At 43.8% G+C, this 12,158-nt stretch overlaps 1 protein-coding gene across 2 annotated transcripts in view; it reads right to left on the reverse strand.

Moving 5' to 3' along the window:
- The window catches only part of LOC138526081 (multidrug resistance-associated protein 1-like), a 1,621,759-nt gene that overhangs the window by 61,005 nt on the left and 1,548,596 nt on the right, over positions 1 to 12,158 (reverse strand). For both annotated transcript variants that reach the window (XM_069636425.1, XM_069636424.1), the window contains one exon: positions 9,100 to 9,266. In XM_069636425.1, the coding sequence (XP_069492526.1) occupies positions 9,100 to 9,266 (167 nt within the window). The remainder of the gene's footprint in view (positions 1 to 9,099; positions 9,267 to 12,158) is intronic.

The following is a 12,158-nucleotide window of genomic DNA, read 5'->3' on the forward strand; positions in this document are numbered from 1 at the left end:
AATGCATTTGTTCTCGTCAAATAAAACTTAATGGCCTCTTCAGGTCAATTGAGCGTAGAGCTACCTCTGCTTACGATGATGGCATTTGGAAGAAAGCGGGAAGAACAATAGTGGAATGCATGTGGAAGTCAGTGGGAACCTTAGGGATGAAGCTTAGGTTCGTCCTTAGGATGACTTTTCCCCTGGTAAACCTGAGATACAGTGCTTTGGCTAAGAGAGCTTTCAGTTCTGAAATTGTGCTGCAAGAAGTGATTGCTACTAGAAATGCCACCTTCCAGGAGACATATTTAATATGAGTTGTAGCCATTGCTTCAAAGGGTGGCTTCATGAGCCCAGCCAGGATGGCATTAAGGCTCCACTGTGGCGGCACTGCCTTGGTTGGAGGGTACGTCCTGAACAGGCCCTTCATGAAATGTTTGAGAATTCTTTCACTAAACAGAGGCATATTACCATTCCTTCTGTTATATTAAGAAATTGCTGCTAGAGGTACTCGGATGGATGCATGTGTATGGTAGAAGCTGGTTTGGTAGAATCTGAAGTGGGTTCTGTAAGGGTGCAGAAGAGTTTTATTAGTAAAATTAAAGCAAGAGAAACCCAATAGTTCCCTATTTCTAAGAGAGGTTTCTGTACCTCAACTAAAGATCTAAGGACTGTCAGGATACCTGTTAAAGTAAAAGTGTCCACCGTCCTGTGTGTTCAGAAAACCCTACTTCTGGCCCTTATACTATAAACTAATAAAATAAAAAAGCACTGTCCTGATCCCAGGAGTATGCCTCCCTTCCCCTTGGTTATTGTCAAAGTTGCATGTGGGCCGCATTACGACTATGGAGTCGTTTTTTTCTGGCACCCGGCAATGGGCGCCGGACCCGGTAATTGGCCATTGCTGGGTGCCGGTATTAATCACTCCCCATTGCCATGAGAATGCCCACCTTCTCCTGGCGCTCAGTCTCAAACATTCTGGTGGAAACAAAGTTCCAAATAAAGTTCCAAATAGCCTGATGGGACGTTTCCCTTTCCCAAAGTTCAAAAATAACAGTTACATCATAAGCCAGGAGAATGCCTCCCTTGCCCTGGCATTTGGTCTCAGTCTGAAATTAGCCAGGGGAATGGCTCCCTCCCCATGGCGTGTTGGACCTCCTCCTGCTCCACATTACCAGCAGAATTACTCCCTTCTCTTGTTAGTTATGATGCAGTTTCCTACAACCAAGGGGAATGACTCCCTTCCATGGTCTTCTCCTCCTAGGGTTTCACACCTACAACACCCAATTCTGAGCCCTGTGAGGGTCTGTGACCCTGGTTTCTCTCTTCTTCTTTGGTTTGGCCCACTTGGTCCACTTCCCTGGCAAGTACTGCCACAAGGAAGATGACTCGTATCACTCTCTTGGGTTGGGTCCTTGACCTCGGTTTCTATCCCCCTCTTTTTATCCCCTTGGCTGCCGCATTGCCAAGTACTGACATGAGGGAGATAGTCCTGCTTGTAATCTCGGTACAGGGTTTGTGCCTCCCGCACCTTTCAGCCCCTAACCGCTCCCGCACCTCTCCCGTTACATCGTGTGCACCCGGGTTGTGTGGACGGTTCTTCTCCTGGGGTCCTTCTCCCGCTCGGAGTGTTGCACCGACTTCTCTGCATCTAGGTTCCTTTGCCTTGCGGATCTCCTGCCAGCCACCTGGGGAGAGGGATGGTATAGACGGTGCTTCTTGCTTTCGGGTCACTGTCTGTCAGCCTACCGGTACCATCTGGACGAGTAAAGGAGTCGGTTTTCCTCTTGACGCCGGGAGCAGATTGACCTCGACTCTGGCCTGGCCTTCTCCGCATCTCCTTCATGCTTCCCGGCCTTCACGCTCTTTCGTCCTGGTTGGAAGCGTCTCTCTGACAGGCAGTCTTTCTTTGGTCTTTATTGCGTAAACGGGACCACACCTCAGTGGAAGTCTATACCACTGCAGTTCCTTCTTAGCATTGTTCTTCATTGCTCCTGTGTCCCACCTCGTCCCAGTATTTGGATTAGCTATGTTCCCGACGTTCTTCTTCATCTCAGTACTTTCCAGGACCTTGAGGTACTCTACTTTACAACAACACATAGGCCTAGTCTCTACAAAGAGATTAGCAGAGGAAGACGAGTTTATAGTTTGTGGGGATGTGATGTTCCTATAAGGTCTACACCTTAGATGGTCATCCTTTTCCCGGAGGGGGGGCTCTCCCTCCCTCCCCATGAGATCCTCCCTCATTATACCACCCCCAAGTGGATTATCGGGTAGCAACCTCACCTCCCTGGCCTCAAGGGAAGTGGTTCTCCACTGGGGAGAAGTGGCGACATCTAATGATTTGTCACAGTTCGGTTTTTGCTGATCACACCCATTTGCAGAACTGGGTCCATTTATGGTTATAGGATTTATTTGTTGATGCTACTCTTGCTGTCTGATGTATCTCCCTGCAGTCATTTGTAGTTTCTATGTGACCATGCTGTGGGTTTTAGCGATACTGGGCCATGGTGTAGTATCTACCCGTTGGCTTGTGATCGCAGATCGAGGGGCGTCCTGAGTGGGATTGGGCGCTTCTCCGACAGGTGTAGGAGATCCCGTGTACCATGCCTTTCTGGGCCACGCTGGAGAAATTAAGATGATTCGGCAGGGTTTACATTGATATAATCTGGATGACTGCATATCATGGGGGGAAAGCATATGCGAACATCCCTTTCCATGAAAGTGCGAATGCGTCCCCTAGTGATCACACTTGGGGATGCCTGCTTGTGAAGGTGTGGCATTTCTTGATCTTCTGGGTCGCAAAAAGGTCTATGGTCGCTGTGCCCGACTGTCTGAATACTCCTGTCAGCTGTATATCACACAATTCCCACTCGTGACATTGATTGCTTGCCTTGCTGAGATGGTGTGTTGCAAAAACGCTGAGGTACTTCACTGCAGATTGTGCCGGATGACATTTCCGGGGGTTTGCTTTTAACCCGGCTCTTCTCAGGGCCCGGATGACTGAATACAGGTGTTGAACATGTTCGGGCAAACCATTACTGTGAATGACTATGTCATGTAGGTAGCCCCACAACATGAAGAGAATGGTTTTTGGAGTTTATCCATTAGTCGCTGAAAGGTTGCTGGAGCTTCATGTACACCAAAAGGTAAGACCTTAAATTGGAATAGGCCATGTGGCGTTGAAAAGTCCTTTGTCTCCCGGTCAGGTGGATTTAAGGGGACCTGCCAATAACCCTTTGTCAAGGAAGATTAATGGAATGGACACCCCTACTGTTAGGAAATGGGGTAAAAACGGTACATAACAAAGGAAGTATCCTAACAGAGAAAGTATTTCCAAGCTAATCATTATTCAAATGTAACATTCAATGTCCAAAGTTATTTCACAGTCTCATATTTCGAATACCTGAGTTAGTGTTCATTCTATAAAAGGTCTCAGGTTTCTTTACAGTGTCAGGTATGTATCTTCCTTTACTGTACACTCCTAAAAACATTTCTGTCAAAACATTATTTGAAACAGTCACAATGATATGCAGCCTGAATTTAACAATACCTGCTGCATCTGAATTTAACGATACCTGCTGCATGGTTTGTGGGCGACTAGTTATCTCCTGTACAAAAACAATTAAAATACGCAATATCTATAGACATACAATTAAAGTGCAAATGAACAACATTACTAGCAGCAATGACCATTTTAGCAGCAATGATTCGTATAAACATACATTAACATTCATGTGTAAACGTCTGTTTATGAACAAATCACAATTGTTATAGAGGTACCATGACATGATCCTATATTGCTGTCACCAATAATTACATGTAAACATATATACATATTTATGTGCAAAATCTGTTTGTGAACAAATCAGAATTTCTAGATAGGTGCACTTAAATAGTCCTATACTACTGTTTCCTGTCACATTATGACGTACAGTTTTCCTAGCAGACTGCCTGATCCTATCACAGTCTGCATCCAGGGACCTATCCGGGGTACATCGTAATGTGACAGGCAACAGTAGTATAATAATATTTAAGTGCACCTAACAGAAATAGTTATTTGTTGGCAAACAGATTTTGCACACTTGTTTGTTTATCAAATGATAAAGGCCTAACTTTCCCTACTACTGTGTGGATTTTCCCTGCATATATAAATAACTACGGTACTCGTCTGTCGTCAGGAGTCATCAAACAAATAAAGTCTGCTGTCCAAAAAAACGAATCCTGACCCTACCACTAATCTAACAAACTAAGGTCAGGAGAATGTCTCCCTTCTTCTGATTGTCTTGTATCTCAATGTTGCTCCTTTGATTCAAACTTCTTATTAGTAGGTTCATTTCAAATAGTCTCTTGTCACTTTCTGTACAAGTTCTTTTAACTCTTCACACATTCTTTGGGTTTTCCCCTTTTGCTCTAAAGTGACGTGCCTTTTACACTTCTGTAACATATACTTTCTTAGCAGTGATATGCTTTCTTGGTAATTAATCTCCCTCTCCTGGGGTGACTTGGTTTTTGTATCTTTTCTCTACAGGGCTTCACTTGCCCTCCCTTCATAGAATTCTCCTTCTGGCTTAGTCTCTGCCTTTTATCATATGTGGTATTTTCCCTTCTTCCCAGGGTTATTTGTATTGCAGTCTTAATAATCTCTTTTTCAGCTTGTTTCATAATTCTCTCTCTCTCTCATTATTACAGTTCCCTTTCCTGGACTTTAATTTCACTGTCTTGCCAATTCCACTGCGACGAGTTCCTTGTATTGCATAATAATTCCATACTTTTTTCCTGGCTGCCTCACAATTCTCCCGTTCTCTCCGTTACCTTGGATGCTGCAGGGGAATGTCTCTGGGGCCTGTGTTCGCTTAGGTCCTTTTCGGTTGTTTGCCTTCTCAGCATTCTCATCTTGCCCGATGTCCCGCTCTTGATGCTCTCTTTCTGTGCAACTGGGTAATACTGCGGGCATCTGGACAGTTCACTAACTTCGCAGCATAGTAGTTTCGGTGTTGCTGTATGGGCGCACTGCCCACGATGAAGTTGTGGCGTCCGGAATTCTGCTCTCGTTCTCAGAGCAGTTCTGAAATTCGCGGGCCCTTTGGCTCTCCTTGTGTCCGCCTCTCTCAGGTGTTACGCTGCCAGTGGGCTTCTCTTGATTGCGTATACGTCTCTCTCCCTTGCCTTGTCGTGTACTCCTCTTTCAGGCTCCTCCTCTCAGTGGCAGTCTCTATTTAAAGAGACATACTCTCTTTCTTGTTTGTAACAGTATATTTTAGTTTTGTCTTCAGCCGAGTCTCTGGATTTTATACTGTTCTACACCTCTTGTAGTCCCATGTATGCAACCATGTGGAATGACGTAGGGAGTTCCTCTTAAGAATGGGAGTCATTGTCCCCTAAGGGGGAGTCTCTCCCGTTGAGGTCCCACTTGCCCAGACACCTAGGGAAAGTCTTGCAAAGCGGGCTCACCTCCCTAGCCTCAAAGGGTGAGGCTACCCTTGGGAAGAAGGGACGAATTCACTCGATTTGCCACAAGTGACAGCTGCAGAACACAATCATGTGTGATGAATCCAATGGAGTCATCATGGATTCCCGGCAGTGACCTGTCGCCAGGGGACGGCAGCCGCTACCTGATCCTGACCCTGGGGGCGGTTATATGAGGGATCCCCCATCTGTCCATGGAAGAGACCCCCTGACACCCAAGACTCTAATGGCTTATTGCCATGCATCTGTTCCCACTTTTAGGAAAAATAGAGAAACCTTTCGCAAACACCCTTTAGGCCAAACTCCCATCCCTGGTCTACATAGTAAAAGCTCCAAGAATACCTTTTTCTTTCCTAATTCCCCTTCACATAGAACTGGTTTTTCATATGGAACCTTTGAGAGATAATTTCCAAGTACTATGCATCAGTTGACATCAATGGACACCAATTCCACAACCACCTAAGTACTGGTACAAGGAGGATGAAGGAAATGAGCCTGCTAGTTGTTCTCAGAAAGCACTGGTGCGCATGACATTTAACGATGGAAACCAAACTATTGGGGGAAGCTGTTCAGGAGAAGACTTTGCATCGCCCTCTGAGGTGTGTGGAAGCTGGAGGCACAAGTCAGCGTGGCGGAGCAGAGGGGCTCGCCAGCCCAGAGGGAAAGCAACACTGCCTGAGCAGAATGTGCTGTAGAGACGTCAGGAACCACGAGAAGACACCTGGGTGTTCGGCAGCTGGAGGAAGCAGCGTTACCCTCACTGAGACGTGAAGGAAAGCAGACGTGTAGGAGCGGATCCGCAAGAGAACCGGAGAGACGTCGGAGCAGTGCAGAGTGGATAGCAGGCAGCAAGGCTGCGACGTGTAAGCGCAACAGGGACCGAAGACGCCACACCGAGCCGGTGAGTCCGCCCAAGTAAAGTGGGAACCCTGGGACGTTTTGGCAACCGCGCCAAACACAGTTTGAACATTGTAAAGCTGCAGAGACAGAAACAATAAGAAGATTGTGAGTCAAAAGGGCAGAGTGCAAACACGACCCCCAACAATATATGAGTGCATTGAATGCAGATATGGTAAAAACTTAAAGCGAACATTGAAACAACTGGATATACTGAACCAAAGCAGGTATATGCAATTTTGGATGTAAAGAGAAACTGTTATATATGTATAGAAGTCCTGATAGGCGAGTAAAATAGGCAGCTACAAGTACATGAGAAGTCATGGCAGGAGAGTATACCAGGCAGTTGGAAGTGTATAAGAAGCCCTGACAGGGGAGTATACCAGGCAATTGCAAACCTACAAAAAAGTCCCTACAAAGGACTGTGTTTCTTGAAAAAAGCTTGTGAAAGTAAAAGAGGAACCATTGCTTATGAATATAAGAAATCCTGGCAAGGGAATACACCAGGCAGTTATAAGAAGTATAAGAAGTCTTAGTAAGAAAGAATATCAGACAATCACAAGTACATACAAAATCATGGATGTTGGAGAAGAGTCCAGGGGAAGGGAGTAGACCTCTGGAACCAAAGCTTGTTGCTCTTGATTAATTTTGTGTTAAAAAGGAACTTTTTGAAGAAGAAATTGCTAGGCTAAACAGCTTTGTACTTAAGATTGTTGTGGGACAAGAAAAGACACAAAGAACTGTTAAACCAAGAGACATTGCCATACGATTAAGGAATGCAGGGGAAGGGAACCACCCTCTGCAACCAAGGTTCTGTTACCTTGCAGAACATTTATGTTGGAGCCGTTATATTTTCATTTATGAACACTTTTTGCAAACACCAGGTTAAAGACATTTCCCTTTTCACTTAGTTATTTTTGTTTGTAGTGTGAGGGTCAGGATAGAAAGTGTGGACACAAGGGCAGTGTTGATTTCTGACATTCTGACACAGACATATCCTTAGTTTTTGGTTTAAAGTAAGGAAATTCCTCTTACAGCACGGCCAGAGAGGCATTTTCCCAACACGTTTATGTTAATAAAAGTCTTTAACCAAACACATGACAACTTTGTGCCCGGCTTTCATTTCTGACTCCTCAGAGACGTTAACAGCCATCTTTAAATAGCCTGTGCTACCGCAAACGAAAGAAGCAAAAGAAGTGAAATGTCACTGAAAGTAAAATATAATCGCTATCTTTTGTTGAATAGTTTGAACAAATGTTGTACACAAATGTCTACTCTTTATTATATTAAAAAATGTAATTAATTTAAATTCTACAAACACATTAAGTATAAGTATTTCCTACTTTTGTAATGGTAAAACAATTAGTTGTTTGAAACTGTATTGAAATTGGAAATTCTTCTCTACAATCTTGCATACATGTTATCAAGTGATGTGTTTTAAAAATGGCTATTGTGTTGCCGAGCATTCTTCGAGCTATTCCATCTCTGGGATGTTAGTGTAAGCATGTGACTTGGGTGGAGCTTGTTTTGGCCCATGTTTAATGAGGCAGTGCTTGTTTTTGTTTGTTACCCTGTGCATCACTAATGAGTCTTGGATCTAAAAGGTGCCTACATTTTCAAATTAATCACCAGCAACCCAATGGGAACATATATTGTACTGGCAAATGTTTATTTGTCCAGTGCACTTTCTTCAACTTTAAAAGACAAGTTGAATGAAATTGGCATATTTAACTTAGGAAAAGATTGACTTCCTATGAAGTCACTTGCAACTGGGTGCTTCAGAGCCCCCGCCCCCCCTTTAATAGCTCAAATCTATTTTAGTACTGGAAAAAGCCACTAAACACCTCTTTGCTAGGGGGCTACTAATGATAAAGATCCTGAGGTTGAGCGTACCAGCTGGTGAAAGCAATGCTGCCCTCGCCAATATCTTTTTCTTTACTTTATGTGTTACCTTTGACTGGGGGAGGGGAGATCGGTGGGTGTTAACAGCCAATATGGCCAGATGCATGTATCTTCTAATTGCAGTGCCTTACACTTAAAAGAGGGAAATGTATTAGGCACAGCAGATCAAAAGGGCGTCCAACTGTTTCAGAATTGTTCTTATGGGAAACAGTAATACTGTTAAAGTCAGAATACACGTGTGAAATGCTTGAATAAAGACAAATGTGTTCAACTTTATTGGTCAGATTCGAAAATCTCGTAATAAACCTTCATATTGACTCATGAAAAAGTGTCTTCAGTTTTAGCACTAATAAACAACTGTAACATAGGGCCTTGTTACAAAGTCGGTGGTAACTTTGTAACACAGTTCCACCGCCTGAGATCCCGGTGCCCTGAGACATTACAAGTCCCGGCAGCCCGGGATGTCAGGCGGCAGAAAGTGTAAGTCCCCATTCCCGTGGAATGGGGGCATGGAAGCACTGGCACTGGTTCCCTCAGGTCAGATCTCCCAGGAGCAATGGCCCTTGCAGGCATACTTTTAGTCTGGCCGTCCGGAAAGGGTGCTTGTACGCTGCTACCGGCACCCTTATTTGCGGACCACCAGGCTTGTAATGAGGCCCATATTGTCTGTAGTGCACACTGTTCTTGTCACAGACATGTGGGTGTTGACACAGCGTATGTAACACAAATCATCTTTTTCTGGTCCATTCTGTTCCCCAGAGGTAGCACATTCTCCAACTGAGTGGCAAGAGAGCATTCATTTTGTTATAAAAATCTTCCACCCATTTCCTTGAATAATATCTGAAATTTTACCTGAGGTTTTCACCTCCCTCTGAAATCTCATGGGAAAGCTTCTTTGGTAGCGACTCCACAAAGGTACGCAAATGGCACATTTGCAAAGCTTTCCACAGTTCCGAATCAGAGTGCCTTTCAAGTGGATCCAAGTTCATCTGTAGCGTTCCTGAAAATAGCACTGGGTCCTAGAGAAAGAAACACAAATCGTTTCATAAAATGTTTAGTAACAGGATAGTTTTTTTTAGTAAAATACTGATTAAGAACAAGCACTTACATTTTCAAAATGGGTCAGAGTCAAAACCAGACATCAAGCAAAAGGAATCCCCGACACAAAGGACGTTTGGAGACTTTAGACAGATTTCCTGTGGTTGTGCTATGGCTGCAGGGTTTTAAAAGCTCCACCCCCCTTTTAAAAAAAATATTATAATGTAGTCTCTGCACTGTTTATTAAGGGAAAGGGGGCCTCCATTGATCACCAACCTCTGTAAATGAATATGAAATTAGTCTGTTGGAATTCGAGAGGCCACTCGAAATTAGATGAAAATTTGGCATTGGGGAAAGTGTTGACTAATTATAAGGTAATTTTGTTACATGAAACTTGGTAGAGGACTATGCCGCTAATGGACGCTATGTTCTGGCGGTCCGAAATGCCAAAAACTGCACTGGTGGGCGTCCATCAGGGGGCCTCCTTACATCAGTAAAACTACAGCTTCAGTGGCTAGTGGGACAATGATTTGACATTCAAGAGGAGGCCCTGGGCTTGGAGGTGGACATAAGAAGTGCTGCATATACTGCTGTTATCCTGATTGTCAACATATACTGGCATGCGGATGTAGCTCCTATTGCTGTAGTTACAGAGGCACTCCGGGAGTTCCTAGAGCATTGGTCCACTAATCATCAAAATGGTCATGTCCTGGTGGTTGGGGATCTTAATTTGTGTTGTATGTTGACTGGAGATGGGGGGTGGAGGGATCCAGGTGTTTGGATACATTTATGTAAAGCGTCCATTAGGAAGGAAAAAACAGGTTGAGTAGGGTCAGCCTGCTCTATGTCTTTGGGCCTGAAACTGCTCAATGGGAATATCGAGGGACATTCCACTATGGGAGCAATGTGGTTCAATGGCAAGTCTGAATCAGTGATTGATTACATCTATGTGGATCAAAATTTGTGGAATCGCTGTGAGACTACTGGACACTACAGCCAGTTGTCATAAAATGTTGTCTCTTGCTCTAAAACTGAGGAAAGATGACTATCAGTATAAAATACACGGGACGGCAGTGGTAAATACTGGGGTAACAGAATCAAAAGGTCTGTTAAGAAAATGTTGATATACAATGAAAGTTTGTATCAGGTTTCAGTAGTACCAACTAGGAGTGTGAAATGAGGATTTTCCCCCTAGATGTGTTTCAACCTTTTGTGGAGAATTTGATGAATCACACATTTTGTGTGAATATATTATTGGGGGGGGGTCTAGCGGTGCATCCTAAAAAACATCAACATGTGTATGACGCCTTACTAAAAGAGAACAAATTAACAATGCACAGGAATTTGAGGAGAATAAGAAATAATGTATGTCTAAGGAGAAGAAGAGGTGGCCACGATTAAACAGGGGTATCGTAATTGGGCAAACCACCATAAATGGAAGCTTGTCCAACGTGATAATGAGGCTATGTTGGACGTTCTGGTAAAAAAGGATATTAGGGGCTTCTGGGCCTTAGTGAATAATGGTTGTGGGTCACAAGCATCAGTACAAGCTAACAGTATTCCAGAACTAAAATGGGCACATTTCTTTCAGGGGAAATTTGGTGAAATTGAAAAATGTAAAAGTGGCCTCAAGGGTTCTGAGATTGGACCATGTGTAATGGAATTTGATGTTGACGATGTTCTATTAAAGATTCAGAAGGCTACATGTCATGCGCCATGGGACCTAATAGGTTAACATAGTATTCAAATCTGACCCTGTTCGATGGGCAACAATCCTGGGGTTATTTTTAGATTCTTGTAAGAAATTCATTCCCTGTGTCATGGCAAACATCATATGTCATACCTGCCTAACAAAAAGGTCCTCCGCTCTGACCCCGCAATTTTAGGCCCATCATCATGGACCTGGATAGCAAGATATTCACGTCAATTGCCCTTTCTCATTTCTCATTTGGAAAGGTGGGCGGAGGAGAAATGTATAATCCAGAAAAATAGACAGGCTTTAGACTTGGGCATGGGACAGCTTTAAATGGTTTTCTGCTACATTGCTTTCAGGATCTAGCTTGGAGTAAGAAATATGAGTCGATCTATGCGGCACCTGCTGACCTCACGTCAGCCTTTGACCGAGTGGATAGGGGAGCCTATGGGTGAAGTTGGCGGCACAGGGTCTAGCGGATGGACTGCTAAATATTCTAATCAAGCTCCATGACTCATCAAACATTCAAGTCAGATTAAATAGGAATGGGTCTCTAAATAGGAAAATCAAAACAAAATTGGGCCTGAGGCACGGTTGTGCATTTGCACCCTGCCTCTTTAACCTGTTTATGACAGATACTGATGAATACCTGAGACTGGTTTCTTTTGTCCCAACTCAAACAAGCATGGTGAGATACACATGGTTGTCCTACGTGGACGACTATTTATCGTTCGACTGTACACGACTGGGACTCCAGCGAGTCTTAAAGGCCTTTGCACAACATGTAAGCAAAAACGGTCTTGAAATAAACCAAAGGAAAACTAAAATCTTAGAGCTGACCGCTAAACTCAGTGTAATTTAAAAGTAAATGGTCCATCTACAAAGCACAAATAGAAGAGGTGTTCCGGTGTACAGTAGGCCAACGAAATATTGCTTGTGGGAGTACTAAAACCTCCTCTCTTTCGCCTCTATTAGTGAAAGTCAATAACAAATTTGTGAAGTTCTCCATAGGAGCAGCTGTGAAGTACTATGAGGCGAAAATGGTGCCCAAACTATTACATGATAAAGAAACTACGCAGCCTTGGATCTGGGAGAAATTAGAGGTACTGCAAGGATATTTGTGGAGGTGAGTTTTGAAATTACCGAATTGTTTTCCTGCTGTGCTCATTAGATAGGAGCT

The sequence above is a fragment of the Ambystoma mexicanum genome, chromosome 7p, assembly GCF_040938575.1.
Source record: "Ambystoma mexicanum isolate Mex_15411 chromosome 7p, UKY_AmexF1_1, whole genome shotgun sequence".
Classification (NCBI taxonomy): Eukaryota; Metazoa; Chordata; class Amphibia; order Caudata; family Ambystomatidae; genus Ambystoma; species Ambystoma mexicanum.